General features: G+C 38.1%; 1 protein-coding gene across 1 annotated transcript in view; it reads left to right on the top strand.

Annotated features, from left to right (window-relative positions):
* Positions 1-17,476, top strand: part of vwa2 (von Willebrand factor A domain containing 2) — a 67,847-nt gene that overhangs the window by 10,716 nt on the left and 39,655 nt on the right. The window contains exons 3-5 of the mRNA XM_048608654.1: positions 735-796; positions 13,346-13,420; positions 15,711-15,844. Of these exons, the coding sequence (XP_048464611.1) occupies positions 742-796; positions 13,346-13,420; positions 15,711-15,844 (264 nt within the window). The 5' untranslated portion in view covers positions 735-741. The remainder of the gene's footprint in view (positions 1-734; positions 797-13,345; positions 13,421-15,710; positions 15,845-17,476) is intronic.

A 17,476-nucleotide genomic window follows, 5' to 3' on the forward strand; every position in this document is an offset into this window, starting at 1 on the left:
TCACAAGATATGTCTTGGAAATCTTTACGTCTTTTTCACAGTATGCTAACTGTGGGCCTGTTCCCCAACATCTATTTGAATAAATTAACTGTGAAAGTAATTCTGGGAATCAGAAACATTGCTGTCAATTGTCTCATAACATTAAAAATGATGTATATTTTGAATTAATTTAACATGAAGCACTCTGAGAAGTAAGTATCTGCTGGCTTCTGTTCTAATGGCTCAATTGGTAGCCATTTTTGAGACGGGGCAGTGGTTCAAGTCTCATTTCAGTAACCGTTTTAGCTTAACGCTTCAATATAGCACTGAGAGAGGAGGAAAAGCTCTTAAAAAGCATCCGCTGTTCATGAGGATGTAAAAGAATCCATGCCAAGAAGAAAACAGAACTCGTTGTCTGGGTAACTCTTATCCCTCAACTAACACCATCAAAACAGATTAATTGGTTGTTATCTCATTTGATGTTTGTGGAAACTTGCTGTATTTAAAATTGGCTGTTTTGGTTTTCTACATAAGAAGTATGACTTCACTTCAAAAGTTATTCAATACCTGTGAAGTGGTTTGGTAGCGGACATGACAGGTACTACATAAGTGCAGATCTTCTTTTCTGTCTCTTTTTTAAAAACTTATGTTTATCTATTTTTAAAATGGTTTGAAAATCTATCACAGCTTCCTAAAAACAAAGATGTGAACAAGTAAAGGAGCTTGAATTATTTACACTTCTGTTTTGTTTTCAGTTCTGTCATGATGGTTCGAGCACTCCCATTTCAGATTGCATGTACATTTTTGCTTACTCAAGGTACGTAAGTCGTAATTATTTATTGAAAATGTTCAACTTTTCTTATTATTTAGCAATTGTTATGGTTTTAGAAATTAATTTTACATATTCCATACATTTATAATATACTTGCATTTCTTAATCTTTGAACTGTCTATTAAACACCACGGCTTGTGCAGGTAGAGCTATCATCCTTGGCATGAGCAGAGTGGTTGAAGATGTTGACTGAGAGAAAACCTACAACTGATTTGGTTTTCTATAACTGCTACAAGGTGCACTTTAGAGCTAAAATGAAGCACAGACTAGGTCAGTCATATTACTGTAGATGTTTTTATGTGTTTCCTAGACTGTGCAATGCTATATGTTTTAATTATGTTCCCCTAGACCTTGGAATGCAGAAAAGTGCTGAACTGGATCATGTGATGCAATACTATGAGACTGCTTTATTGTAGATTAAATCTGCAGCATTCCATTTCTCTCAAACCTTAACGGTTTAAAGGTTTGTTGAAATCTTGAAGAAAATAGTCCATATGTTATCTGCTTACAGACGGCTATTGGAGTTAATATTTCCCAGCAATCATTATCCCCAAACTTAATAAGCTCAGGACTTGTTCAACATTGCCATTATAAAATATAATGAACAGTCACCAGACTCGAAAAGTTAACTTAGTTTTTTTCCCACAGATGCTGTCAAACCTGCTGAGTTTCACCAGCAATTTCTGTTTTCATTTCAGACCTCCAGCATCCACAGTTCTTTGTTTTATTTTAAGAAGTTTCTAACATGTTTGGAGTCAAAGCAACTTTTGCATTATTGCAAGTTTGTGAGGATAAATAGGGTGATAGTAATTTCATCATTTAATGTAGCCATTGAACTTTTTGGTGAAAATGTTATGAACATAATAATTTTCTCCTATGCTGTACAACCAGAAGAAGCTCTAAACCCTGTCGCTTCAAATATGGCAGTAGATAAATCTTTAACAATATTACCCTACAAGGTGTCATAAACCTGCCCTCAGGAGAACATTTCCTATTCGTGTAACATTACAAATTCCCACATTCTTTCCCCATGATCTCTTTGACAATGATGTTAACAAGTAGGTACAAGCTACTGAGAACTGGATTGAGTCTAACCAAGGCAACTTAAAATCTATCAGAAAGAGAGAATATTATTACATAATTTAATTACACTGTACTTAAGTACAGATCTTAGAGGTTAATAGCAAGTTCTCTTACGTTTTAAGTACGAATACATTCATTATAGGGACAAAAATGTCCTGGGGCAGATTTTTGCAGTCTTCCTGACTTTATGGGTCTTATCCAGCACCTGGATGTGGATGCCACAGTCCTTTTTCCAACAGATGTCATTTTTCATGGGAAGGGAAACGGGATCGGACATGGCACATGAAAGGGAGAAACCCACGCTCAGGGAAACCATTTGTATTTAGTGCTGAGTTCAAGCAGGTTCCATTTTGCCCACTGCAAGGGCCTTACCCTGCAGTTTGGAATCAAAATTTATTCAGTGAATGTGTGGGAGATAAGGTTTGTTTAACTGACATAATTTGAACTTTTCAAATGACTTACCATTTCAAATGTAAGGAAAACTGACTGCAGGTGTCAGTGATTGTTTAAAAAAACTCAGCTGACTGCTTTGATTGACAGGCTATATGTCGCAGTATTTGTTTGAATAGTTTGAATAGAAATCTTTGACATTTTGCTCACAGCTATTCACTATCAATATTTGGCTGAGTTTCAAAAGCTACAATTATCTTAGTAGGGCGTCCTGAGTTCACAATTTGACTGACCGTTTAAAGAGGCTATTTAAGAATTAGGCAATATGCATTGTGGTTTGATTTTATAAGAGAGTAGCTTTATATGATTTTTAAACCTTGATGATTTCAAGAGTGGGAAGTTATTTTTTTCACCATCAAGTCTGCAGTGTATAGACATTGTGTATAGCTGAATTAGATTTTAGGAATGTTATTCTATTTCATTGCCACATGGTCCCTGAAGCCCATGATAGCTATTGATTGAGTGTCTACAGAGTTATCTTGGAGGGTAAGAGGGTCCATGGTGTAGGTGGTTGGGGTGGCATGGGTTGAAGGATTTGAAACAATTCTCAGCCAGAGGTGCCAAGTGAATGATCCATTTTGGCCTCCTCCAGAGGTCCCCAGCATCACAGATGCCACCCTTCACTCAATTCAATTTGCTCCATGTGATATTGTCGCAGACACTGAGTTTAGCACATGGACAAACACAAAGTGAAGAACCGCGGGTCCGTAACATGATAAAAGTTTTTTGAAGTTATCACAATAACTGCTCCCAATTAACCTGCCCCCAAGCTTATACAAAAACTTCTGTCACTATTTGTCTAACATAAAAATGAAAAGTCCTTGACAAAATTCTAGGAATGGCAAAAACACAATCTCTTGAAACCACTAACTAACAACCCAGACTATTAGCCTAAACTCTTCTGTTTTCCACAAACTTTAACCTGACTTAAACCTTAAATCTGTTGCGCGGTCACAGGCTTAATCTCTGTCTTAGCTTAGGTTGGTTTTCTGCAGCGTGGGAGGGGTGACCATCAGCAGCTAATCCCAATCCGTGCTGATTCCTACTGTCTCCAAGTTGATTCCCCAGCAGAACGAGGTGCTGAACTGAATCATGTTTGAATGCTCAGTTTGGATTTGACCAAGGCCTCTCAGCTCCTGACCTCATTCATACATAGACCAAGGCGCTGTATTCCAGAGATTAAGTAAGAGTGACTGCTCTTGATATTAAGACTGCATTTGACTGAGTGTGGCATCAAGGAGTTGAAGCAAAACCAGAGTCGATGAGAACGTGAGGTTAGGAGGTGATTTTCTCCACTGGTTTGAGTCATATCTGGCACAAAGAAAGATGGTTATGGTTGTTGCAGGTCAGTCATCTCAACTCCAGAACACATCTACAGGAGTTTCTCAGGGTAGTGTCGTAGGCCCAACCATCTTCAGCTGCTTCATCAATGACCTTCACTCCATCATAAAGTCAGAAGTGGGGATGTTCGCCAATGATTAAACAATGTTCACTACCTCGGATACTGAAACAGTATGTGGCCATATACAGCAAGATCTGGACAATATCAAGTTTTGGGATGGCAAGTGGCAAGTAACATTTGCGCCACACAGTGACTGTCTCCAACAAGATTGCCATTGACTGAAAACTGAACTGGACTAGCCTTATAAGTTCAGTGGCTACAAGAGCAGGTCAGAAGCTAGAAATCTTGCAGTGAGTAATTCACCTCCTGCTTCCTCAAAGCCTATCTACCATCTATAAATTGTTCATCAGGAGTGTCACAACTCCCCATTTGCCTGGATGGGTGCAGCTCTAATAACACTCAAGAAGCTTGACACCATCCAGGACAAAGCAGCCAACTTAGTTTGCACCACACCCAAAAATATGCACTTGCTGTACTACAGATGATCAGAAGCAGCAATCTGTTCCATTTACAAGATGCAATGTGGGAATTCACCAGGACTCCTTACGTAGCACATTCCAAACCCACACTACAATCTAGAAGAACAAGGGTAGCTAGTACATAGGAACACCGCCACCTGCAGGTTCTCCTCCAAGCCAGTCATAATATCATAGAATATCACAGTGTAGAAAGAGGCCTCTCAGCCCATTATGTCCATACTAGGCATCAAACACCTATCTACCCTAATCCCATTTTCCAGCACTTGGCCTATATCCTACTATGTTGTGGCTTCTCAAGTGCTCATCTGAATAATTCACAAATGTGATGGTTCATACCTCTAACACCTTTCAGGTAGTGGTTCGAAAAGTGTGCGTGGTATGTGTGTGGTGTGCATGGCTGGGGAGGGGGTCATCCTAAAACTTTTGAAAACAGCTGGGTCTGGTAAATCAGGTGAGTTCTTGACCTGAGCTACCCACCTCAATAGCCACAGGCCAGCCCATGGTACCTTTATTTAAGAAGATTTGTGTTGGAATTTCACAGTATGTGCAGAATTAATCTTCCATGCGATCTATGTTTTAAATGAGATGTGATCAAACGCTTGAACAGTGAGACTCTCTCCCTTCATGCTGAAAGAGTCCTTTCATTTTCAAAAGGTCTCATTGAAAAACCATGTGCTCTGTGATTAGAAGCAGCCTTTAAAACATAACACACCATCAGCACTGTATACTTATAGCATATCTTTTATAAATCTAGTGCCAGCATTCCTTTCAAATACAGAGCCTGCTGAAATGATCCATGGCCCACAGAGAAGGAAAAAAAATCCACTGTGGGTTAAAAAGCAATATCTTATTGAATGATCAGAAATGTAGATGAATAGGATAAGCATGTATCTTAAAGCATTTTTCAATGTCAAATTCCAGGCTCCCATTCTGATTTTCTTGTTAAACGACATCCAGTTGGAAAGATGCCCAGTGCTGGAGAAAGTGAAATGACATTTTGACCTGTAGTGAGGTTACTTACTCACCCTTTCTAAAGAACTGAGCTGAGAAGTGTAGTTTGTACTGCTTGTTCCTTGCTTCAGGGCTTCTGTTTGACTGCAGGCTATTTGCCACCATTCATTTTCCTTCACGAATAGCTGGGCCCCTCGACTACCACATCACTTTAATCCCTTCCTGCCAAAGTCCGAAAGCTGATGAAATATTTGCTACTGAGATGGAATGATCTGAGTGGCAGGTGGCCCTGACACTCAGACCTATGACCTTTTATTTAAAAGGATATGCACTCGATCAGCTGCACTGAAAGATCTCTTCAGTTTCTGCTTCTGCAAGCTGGAACCTGAGATGAAGCAAAGGGTTAACTCATAGCTAGTCATTTCATTAAAAGTTGTGTTAAGGTGTAAATTACCTGAAGCTATGTTGGATTTTCAAAGTTTGGACTTTTGCCTTATTTGATATAACCCAGGAAGCTAAAATCTGTGTGGTATTCATAAACTGTCTTCCCAGATCTATATTCTATTTTTGACAAATAGAAGCCTTGTAAATTTCAGGGAACTATGCTATAGACTGTCATAAAACAAATACAAAATAACTTTTGCTTAAGACTCGAAATCTTGGAAAAAGCAGTTTACATTTCTGGAATTCGCCAGTCCTCCTCAATCCTGGGGACAACACTCCTGGCTTAAAGAGGGTAGATTCCCATGTCAATTATTGTGGCCCATGGGGAGGATAGTGAGGAAGACTAAGGAATTTTGGAATTTTGTGTGTACTCCAATAATGATATCAGAGGAGTCTGCGTGCAATGGAAATCCAGGCGAACAACCCTGCACGTTTCTAATGTTTCTCACTTTTTCTTTTGCTATGTTCATTACAACTAATCAAAGATCCATTGTACAGTTTCATCACAAGCTTTGTTTGTGGTGCAAAGATTGCAATTTAGTCGATGTTCTCCTCCTCTACAATTAGTTAGAATGGTTTGATCACTGTATTACCAGCAGCTAGCAATTCACTCATATCTGCTGGACCATTACTCCGTCCTTTCTCCCTCACTCTAACTGCTTATTTTATCTGCTTAACTGCTGATTAGCCATTCTCTGCGGGGCACAGATGTAGTTTTCCCATTGCTCGAGAAAATTTCAACAAGTCTGCTAGCAGTAAGCTCAGATCTGATCCAGCCCACATCTAACTTGACATCCATCTTCAAGGTCAAGTCTAGTCACAGAGAATTTGTTAAAGCAGTGTCTTCTGTAGTGAGGAGCATTGTATACATCTCTCAGCAGTTTCTAATGGGAAATCTTTTCAAAATAGAATTCCCCTACATCCATCCCATGCTGCAAGTTGACCCTTCAACATCTAAACCCCTTTGTGACCTGAACCCAATCGTCAACACCAATGTCAGTGGGGAGAGGGTTTATGGGTAGGGCCGGTCATGGCAGGTAGTTGAACATCTGTGGGTTAGTGTAGAAGGTTTGTTGGAAAGATACATCAGCAATTTTGTTTTCATTTTCATTTTATGTAGTCTTCATAGATTTTGATAAGATCCCACATGGAAGACGTACTATAGATTTAGTGTAAAATGCTCAGAAGGGACTTGAAAGGAAATTATTTTCACTGAGAGGGTGGTGAGTTACTAACGCTTGAAAGAATGAGAAAGGTAAAAACTTAGAAGACGATGGATCAAGGGCCAGAAAATGGAGTTAAACTAGCTCCTTGTCAGCTAATGAAGACATGATGGACTAAATGGCCTCCTTCCATGCTGAAAATTTCTTTTAAACTCTTTGTTAATTATAACAAATTTTGGTGACTACTCCCAAATGACTGTACTGTAATTTCTTTCGAGAAGTTTCACCTCCCCTTTTGAAAATAAACAACATCACCATTACTGCCTCTGCCTCCTTTGCTGATTGTCCATGCGCTGAGTAACTTTCTGTCTTTACTATTCCCTTGTACTGTTCTCAGTTGCACAGACATTGAACACAGATGCCTTTGCTTACAACATCAACCATTCTCCCAAGAAAACGATTAGCACCAAGCTTTTGTCAGTGTTTTCTGTGAAATCCAAACCTCCCCCCTTCATCACAATGCTATTACAATCAAAGGACACTCTTCAATCCATGTCATACCCAACATCTCCTGAATGATCCCATAATCTTAAGACTCTCTTCTATTGTCCTTACATCCTAGGATTTTTATACTCAAAAGGTTATGATTTTTGTTATTGAGGTTGGTTGGCTCGCCGAGCTGGTTTCTTGTTTCACAGACGTTTCGTTACCATGCTTGGTAATATCCTCAGTGCATCCAAATGGCTGCACTGATGATGTTACCAAGCATGGTAACAAAACGTCTGTGAAACAAGAAACCAGCTCAGCAAGCCAACCAACCTCAACAACCTCAACACTCACAACCCGAGCTATAAATCTACTCCAAAACCTTAGAGGTTATGATTTTCAGGTATTGTCCTGTTTTAGTAAATCTTAGTGCCTCCTTTCCAGGGTCCTCAAATATCAGGAAGTTTCCACCTCAGCGTTACCACATCTTGAAATCCCTCTTCAGGACCTCCTAGATCATCAATACCCTTAAATATTCCTACATTCTAGAATCCTTAATATTCCAATGTTATAAACTCAATATCCTCCTTAACTCTCCACATTAATGCCACTTATTTCCTTTAATATACGTCCTGTGTACCTGCAGTTGGGAAGATTCTCTATTTTATGATAAATGTTTAAAAAGTAAATATTAAATTAGCAATATGATTAAAGTAACCCTCTTTTTGCCAATTTCCATGAAAATTGTACCCAATCATAGATTTTGAGCCTGAATTGTAATACTAATTAAAGTGTAATTTTACCAATCATCATCATTGACATGAAAAATGTATTTTAGTATTACATTGTGCAAAACAATGCATTGTTTTCAGGGAAATTTATGTGTGTTTGTAAAGAGTGTCCCCTGATTTACGAATGTCCAACTTACAAACGCTTGTAGTTATGAATGTGATCCCATACGGGGGTGTAATTTTAAAGATCCGATATAAGAATGTTTCCTGTACTTATGTACGACTATTTCATACTGTCCTGCATTGTGTTCCGACTCGTGTACAAGTCGAACTGTGAATGGATCCAAGCACGGAACAAGTTCAAAAACCATGAGGTCAGTTTCTAAGTTATGTTGTTAAGCTTAAATAATGTCCCATGTGTTGTGTGATTTATTCGGTGATCTGTTTTCGCACTTGGTCTCTGATTTGTAGACGAGTGTCGATTTGTTACATATGGTGTAATTGAGTGCATTATTTTAGCTGGAGAAGGTTTAAATTCTTCGTCTTCCTATGTTGAAATGGAATTATATTAAATTTGGAATTAAACCATAGAGTATCATGTTGCCAAAGTTCTTAGGCGTGATTTAATTACACTTATTTTCATCCCTTAATGAGTAGAATGCGATGCCAAACAAATTCCATAGTTATGAATAATCATGTTACAAGATACAGACCTAATATCTTCTTGCTAGGTACAATACCGTCTCGCTGTTTTGTCTGTCTCTCACTTTCCCTAAACATATTTGACACTCATTATACTTTAAATGATATTTAAACGTAGCAACTCGGTGTACTTGTTGTGATCACTTCTTTCCAATATACAAACAAAATGGCTTTCATACTTTGATAAGAATATGTTTTCAAGAAGAAGATTGGACCTGAAATGTATAGAAATGGACATTTCTAAAATGCCACGTTGTTTTGGCAAAGTTCATTTGGTTTCTTTATTTCAATAGATTAGATGACTGGTACAGTTTTATGCTTTTTCATAGTGTTCTGGTCATTAATTAGAGTTGTAAGATTCCTCGCCACAGCTGTAGGTGTTTCTGAGACTGCTCTGTGTATACAACAGTGGTAGAATATAGAATATATATTTTTTCATAATGGGTCATTTTCAGCCATCGCCTGGGTAATAATATGGCAAAGTGGATCACCTACTCCTCATAGAACTCGTATATCACTTTAATTTCATTGATTCGTGAAAAATCTGTCAGTCACCGATTGATGAGTCTGCTGAGAGAGGGACTATCTTCAAGTTCAATTTGCTAATCTCCAAGAACTGGTACCCTGAAAACCTATTGTAACTGGTATCCAAAAGGTTTATTGTAACTGAAAACTTCGATTTTTTTTAAAAGACTGTGATTAGGGTCAGATTATGATATAAATGTGCTGGCAACCTTGATCCAAAACAGATTTAAAAGCAAGCACAAGTCATTATGTGAAAAGAACTTGATTGTTTCTTGTCTTTCACATCAGTGTTGCTTAGTACACTGCCACTCTTCCTATAATGTTACTTTTTCTCAGGGTAGAGAGATGGTTGAAATGATCTACGGCTGTCTTCCTGTCCTCCTTCCAGCTTGAAGTGAGTTCAATACAGCCAATTGTTGCAATGAGAAGTGACAAGTGTGACAAGAAACATTCCAAAGCACTTTCTGTTCAGTATTTATAATATTCAGCCAACACAAACATTACTTGTTCTAAGTGTGATTGTACTGAGATTGTCCATTAGAGAAGCATTTTTTGAATGTAAAAGTCAATCACAGTAATTTTAAATGGCTATCTAACCGCTGCTAGTGTTAATGTGTTTATTTGGAAACAGGTTTGCAGGTGTTAACAAGACTGCTCTTGATGATTTTAGCTTTGCAGCAGCTGGTTCTGGTTTCTGTGTCTTGTCCAAAAATGATTTGCCTTTGCAAGTTATAATTGAAGGAGCAGCTGTTCTGTTTCTAAATCCAGACACCCTCCATCTGTGCTTATAGGTTACAAACAGCATCTTGAGAGATAAGAAAGATTGTAGTGTAGGGCTTTATGCGCTAATTTCTCAACCTGCATGTGGTCACAGCTAATCCAACATGAAGCATAATTTTCAAATCTGGTCCTATGTCAGCTGTATGGTGTGGGATGCTGATAGCCCAGGAATGGAAAACTGTTGCCGATGTGGATTATCCTTACAATAAGCCACTCATGGAGCTAAACACATGTTTCTGTCAAGGTAAAATTAAAGGCTATATCTTGTTAAAAGTGGAGTCTGTGAATAGTATGGTATTTCATGCTAATGTGACAGATAGTTTGCCATACTGGGATTTATGAGGCACCTTTCACAACTTAAGTTTGTCTCAAATTGCTTTAAAGCCAATAAAATACTATTGAAGTGTAATTTAAAAAGGCTTGCATTTATATAGCAATTTTCAGAATCATCAGATGTCTCAAAATGCTTTACAGCCTATAAGAATTTTTTCAAGTGTAGTCAATCTAATAAATTAGGAAGGTAAGCAACCAGTACTTTTCTGATGAAGGGTCTAGGCCCGAAACGTCAGCCTCTCTGCTCCTATGATGCTGCTTGGCCTGCTGTGTTCATCCAGCCCTGCACCTTGTTGTCTTGAACACAGCAATCTGCATTGACCTAGATAATCCTCTTTGGGATATTGATTGAGGGATAGTATTGTCCTCTTCTTTGAATTATGTCTATCCAAGCAGGCAGATTCGGCTTTATTTTAACATCTTATCCAGAAAAACAATACTTTCTCAGCACTACACTGGGATGTCACTTTTAATTTTTATACTCAAGCCCTGAGTGGGACATGAAACTTGTGGTTCGCAGATGAGAGTGCTACTAACAGAGCCACAGCTGACATTCACTGATGATTCTGAGATCTCATTCCAAGCCCTGCTTACTTTAATCCAAAAACAAAGTTACTGGAAAAGCTCAGCCACTCTGGCAGCATCTGTGAAGGGAAAAACAGAGTTAACGTTTCAGGTCCGGTGACCCTTCCTCAGTTCTGAGAAAGGGTTACCGGACCCGAAACATTAACTCTGTTTTTTCCTTCACAGATGCTGCCAGACCTGCTGAGCTTTTCCAGCGACTCTTTTTTTTGTTCCTGATTTGCAGCATCCATAGTTCTTTCGGTTTTTATTTTAATCCAAGTCGGCAGAATAACTGGAGTGTGAATTTCTCTGCTGCTGCTGAGCACTCAGAATTATACAGTCCTAGAATGGTTACAGCACACAAGAAGGTTACTTGCTCTGTCTTTCTGCATTGGTTTTATGCAATTTAGCAAGTCTCACTCCTCAGCCATATGGTCTCACTTTAAGTGTTATCTAAATCTCTTCTGAAAACCACCATTGAATATGTCTCCACTACCTCTTCAGGTTGTGCATCCCACATCCTAAACTCCTGCTCTTTTAAAAGTAAAATGTGTTAAAATATGCTTATTTTCATTTTGCATTTGGTACTTTTGTCAAGTACCTCATTGGATCCCAATTTTTTCACCATTTCTTCTGTAACTTGATGACAGACTCGGGGAGGGTTTAAAGTGAGCAATTGCTAACTGAGCACAGCAGCTCAACTGCTGTAGGATAGTAATCATTGCCTTTAAAGCACAAAGTCTCATATTTTAACCCATTAACAAACTGTCCTGCCACCTTCAATGATTTGAGCATTTTTATCTCCATGTCCCTCTATTCCTGCGCCCTGTATAAAATTGTACATATCACCTGCTGCATCTATGGCTCTCGTCTTCACAGTTCACAATCTCAGTACAGGTTATGTGTCATATGCAAATATTGACTACACAACAGTGTAAGCTATCAATATATATGTAGAAAAGTAGTGTCCCTTGCACCAATCCTCAGGACTTTCAAAAAAGCAGGAGTTTAGGATGTGGAATACACAGCCCGAATGGGTCATAGAGACAGATTCAGTTGTGGTTTTCAGAAGGAAATTGAATGGACACCTAAAAGAGAATATTTTCAGGGCTGTAGCAAAAGGGTGAGGAGTGGGACTTGCTTGTCTACCACAGTCTGTACCTTCAGCAGCCTGAAAAACAACCGTTTGCTGCTATCATTTGTTCCTGTAACTCAGCTGCCTCTTTATCCATGTTGCCATGTTTTGTTCTGTGGCCTTTAACTTTGCAGAAAAGTAATGATTGTGCAATTCTTCATTGAGCATTGTTGCCAATAATGACACAGTTTAAACACATTTTCTATATACCCCCATTTTTCATCATGGGGAGAAATAATCTCGACATTGAAGTGTAATTTTCAAAGCTATTTGATCTTGTCATTGCTCTGGAATTCAAAAGTGTGAATGCCAGAATGCACTGGATACCTATGTAAAAAGGAAAATTAATGTTTACCAACATTATACTGCAGAAAAGAGTAATGCTCATAGTGCCTTCAGGCATGCAAATGTTTACATTATAACTGCATACTTCAGTACAAGATTCTGCTGTAGTTTTGTATTATGAAGTATTAAATTCCTTTTGGTAGATTTTCCACCAATGGAGTTTATGCTTGTGACTTGTTTGCAACAGTGTGCTGTAATTTTGTGGCTACAGGAGAGGTTCTTAAAATTGCCAAAAATGTAATTTGAAGGAGTAAACACTCAGTTAAGTACCATATTGAATATTAACTGCAAGGATGTGCAATATATTGTACTTGCAACACATTATGGCAGAATTAGGAGCCATACATGTAATCTCTCCCACTGTTGAGTACCTAACATGTGCTGTGTTTTGGGGAACTATCATATGTCAGATCATTCTGAATGCATCTCCTCATGGGCTGGTTTCATAACAGACATCTGCTGAAATTTGCTTTCATGGACTCTACGTTTGATTTTGTGGCACACAGTTGGGCAAAAATAACTTGAAGTGAGATAAGGAAAGAAAGGCTTGCATTTATATAGTACCTTTTCTCAAACTCAAGATATCTCAAGACACTTGACGATAAGTGCTTATGAATGATAGTCACCCACTGTCAAGAGAAAATAGTAATTGGACAGTTATAGGCATGCTTGCTGAGAGCAGTTTGTGGAAGACCTGAACAGTGAACAATAAAATTGCAATCAGCTATAGTGTCAAACCTCTATCGACATCTGCCTCCCCCTATTGTCTTGCACAATGTAATACATTTTAAAAATTGTATACCATTTTGATTGCCTCACCTAGACTATTAAATCCAAAGAAATCCCTAAGTTGAGTAGATAGTCCTGCCTTTTTATTTTCATTATATTTTGCATGAAAATAAATGAGAACGATTGCTATTCTGCAAAGTTTTAACCCTGGATTTTTTTTTTCTATTTTTAGTCTTGTCATTCTTTTGCTTGCAAAAACTTGATGCTGATCATGAAACAATTGTGAAGATTTCCAGTGCAGGACAATGTAGGTGACTTTCTTCCTGGATCTAAGACAACTTTTCAAGGACTTGGCATTTGGAAATTTGCAAAATTCTCAAAAGCGCAAGTAGAATTCTGTGCACAATTACAAAGAGCAGGTAGAAACTGTGTGACACATTCTTAGGCTTTCTGAAGACAGTCTCAAGACAAGTGGTCTTCAAGTTAAACATTAGTTTGAATCCTAATTATGCATTTGACAAATCAAAACAGATCCTAATTCTACTATTGGGATAAATATGTGTCCAAGACTGAAAAACTTACAATACTTCACAGGTGAAATCTGATTGTGTAGAATTAAGTCTGAGAAGCTGATGTATATATTTCATTTCATAACAGATTTACTTTATTAAAATAAGAAGATTATGTTGATTTTTCTTCCTTTTAATTTTATATCCCTCACCAATTTTTACTCGTAAATTCAAACTGTTCATTACTACATTTGCTTCCATTCACTTGCGATAATAGCTTTATTTAATATTACTTGCTGAAAAAATATATTATTGTTTAGTATTTTAAAAAATTCCACTGATGAAGGTGCACAAATAATTTTATGTCAAGGTAATGACAAGTTTAATGCGCGTGCTGTTATTAACGTACAAATCATCCAGGTCTCGTGGAAATACCCTCTACTTTGCAGGAGTTTCAATAAATTGTTGCATTTGTGCATTAACTACCACTTTAAACATGCTGTAGAAAGTTAGGGCTGGTACTTGACAGACATACTTACACAAAGTTACAACTGGTACTAATGAGCATATTTATATTAATAATGATACATGTCCCTGCAATGCCACTCAAGCTCTCTTGTTCAGAAAGGGAACAATCAGAACAGTGAAACCTCATTCCTACAAGTGGCAAATAAAATGTAAAGTTTTCCTTGCTCTCCTTTTTCCTCTCAATTCAATCAATCATTTTTCCCTCGCTTCCTCCACTTTACTTGACTGTCCTTCCCCCATTTTCTCTGTTTCTTTCTCAAGTCTTAGATCTCATTCAGTTAAAAAGATAGACTGTTGGACTTGTATTTCAACAAGGAATCAGATGCCTAGTGCCCTCAGCATGTCACCATCAGCTCACATTTACAGCAACCTTCAGCATAGATCAATTTTGACCTGCAGGGTGAGGCAAAAAGTCTACCTTCGTAGGGGCATGCTGCACAATGCCTTGCTCCAGCAAATTCTAGGCCATTATAAGTGACAATGGAGAGGAACATTTAAATCCATCACCATCATAGAAAATGGCTATCTGGGTTCACTAGCCTGAGTCAGGGCAGCGACGAGATAATAAGAAACAACACAGATGCCAATTGTTTCCTTAGGTAATCCAGTATATTTGATCACCCGACCATTTTGATTGGAAGAAACTGCAATGACATTGACCCTTAGTGAAAAGAAATGGGGAGAAGGAAAAATAGGCTCTCTTTCCCTCTCAGTAAAATATGGTACCTTAAGCTGTGTTTATATTTTAATCCTTTGTCAAAACTACTTAGCTCCGTGCATAACCATCAGTTTTAGCTTGAAAGAGTCATGTAAAAAAAAACTATGTGCTGACAGAGAATTCAGCCAATGGGCCATGTTGATGGCATACACAACTCCCATGGGTGGTGCTGTATTGGTACCATTCCCCAATCCCTGAGGTTTGAGGTTTAAAATGCTCTACATGTGCAAATGACATAGATGAATGTTCATTTTAACAATTCTGAATAAACTAGCTACAAGTATCAACACAAAGGATGGTAGGATCAAAGACAACTAAAGATTGAGAGTTTGCTCTCATTTTTCAAATGACATTTTAGATTTGTGAAAAAAAAACTGCGCACTTTAAATATGCCGCTCTCCTTTAAAATCTCTGACTTCTCTGACATCCTCATTTGCTATTCCACAGTAGGGAGAGTATACAGGCTTTACCCTGACCCTGGTCAGTTTCTGTTGCAGAAGTACAACATTTCTGGGTAACTTGCCTTTTGATTATTTTGTTGTTTCTCCAGGGGGAAATGCCCATTGGCAACATGGTTAAGATATAAAAACCACACTGTCAGGTATTAGAAGTTTCATCCAAACTCCTGCTAGTACATGATGCAATGCATTGGAATCTGAGTGCACCTCTTCCTTAAAAGTTTGAATTTATAGGTCATGTTATTAGAACTATTCAAAAGAAAATATTGCTGGAAATATATACTGCCCATTACTGTTTTGGGCTGTGTTTAAGTAACTTCAGTAATTTCAGTTTATATCAAAATAATGTCAATTGTGAACTATCTAAGTCAATTTCTTTCACAGTGATGCAGTGCTCTGCAGCTATTGATTTGCTATTCCTGCTGGATGGGTCATACAGTATTGGCAAAGGCAGCTTCGAAAGATCCAAACATGTTGCGTTCAAACTTTGTGATGCGCTTGATGTAAATCCTGACAGGGTAAGTTCAAAGGCTTTCTTTATCACTACAGGTTGTAACCACCTAACACACAACTTTCATGTTGCATGTGTGAAATAATCTCAGGTCATCCAGGACTGGACTTTTGAATGAACGATAAACAGGTCCATCTATGATCATTTGATCTATTTTCCAATGCTGGCTGTAAAGCCAAATTCGCACATTGAAATGATCAGCCACTGTTTAGTAAAAGCTGTCAAAACAAACAAGCTTTGAAATTCCGATGGAATAGCACTAGAATAATTAAAGTATTGGTTGGTAACAAAATGCTCTAATTAAAACAAAATTGTGATTGAATATGGCTGTATCATAGTTAACAACCTGGAAGCAGGCCATTCAGTCCAACTGATCTACATTGGTGCTTCAGCTCTACATGACTTTCTTCTCACCTTACTTCATTTCATCCTAACGACAAACCATTCCTCCATTACTCAGATACTTATCCAGCTTTCCCTTAAATGAATCCATGCTATTCGCCTTTACCAAACTGAGTAAATTCCACAATTCTAATCTGAGTGATGATGTTGCTCCTGGATTCCTTAACTGATTTATTGGTGACTATCTTATATTTTTGTTCCTTAATTTTCGAATGGAAACATTCTCTATATCCATACGATTGAACCCCTTCATCATTAAGACACCATTATCATTGTCCTGTCTATTCTAGAGTAAACAACATCAACTTGTTCAGAATTTCTGGATAGTTGTTGTTACAGTGACTAGGGCACAACTAGGGCACTATTTGTCCAAGAAGGGATTTTTTTTAGTTGCAAGTATAAATATGTCTGTGGAATATCACGTTCGATATCAGAAGGACATATTGTCCAAGTTAGTTATTTTAACTGGGGAGAAAGTGCTGGAGTTGCTGAAACAAAAGTTGACTTGGGTTGTTGCTGAGCTCTTTTGAAAGTAGATGGCATAGCCATTTACCGCTATCCATATCTGTTTGAGACAATGGGAGGTGAAATCCACATCTGAAATTTAGTTAGGACAGGCAAAAAGGACAAGGAAGTGGATAGTGCTGATAATAAGTACATGAATGAAGTGAATCATAGAGTTGAAGAGCAAGACAGAATCTGTTTGGATAGAGCTATGATACACTCATGAACAAGCCAAGAAGAAGATTATTCACTTAAAAGATGGTGGGAATCTGAAATTCACTGCCTGTAAGGGTGGAGAAGCAAAAACCCTCATAATATTTAAGAAGCATTTAGATGTACTCTTGTGATGCTAAGGCATACAATGTATGGGCCATCTGCTGGGAAATGGGATTCGAATAGCTTGATAGTTGTTTTTGACTGGTGTACACTTGATGGACCGAAGGGTATATTTCTGCGCTGTTGGTCTCTATGACTCTAAAATTGTAATTTAAAGCGGTTGGCAACACCTACAGGATATTGTGAAAGAGAGATGCCAGAGACAGACTGGGCACATATTTTGCCTCTGGATGTATGCCCTGCCAGACTGGAAATTAAATGGAAACCAATAGATCGGAAGGAAGACAGGAATGGTCATTTAAGTACATTTGAGTAAAGTGTAAAAGGGTGGGACACCACCTGGCCTTGCGGGGAAGAGATTGAAATGGACTGGAGCCAGTATGATGTCTTGCTGCCT

The sequence above is a fragment of the Rhincodon typus genome, chromosome 20 (genome assembly GCF_021869965.1).
Source record: "Rhincodon typus isolate 14 chromosome 20, sRhiTyp1.1, whole genome shotgun sequence".
Classification (NCBI taxonomy): domain Eukaryota; kingdom Metazoa; phylum Chordata; class Chondrichthyes; order Orectolobiformes; family Rhincodontidae; genus Rhincodon; species Rhincodon typus.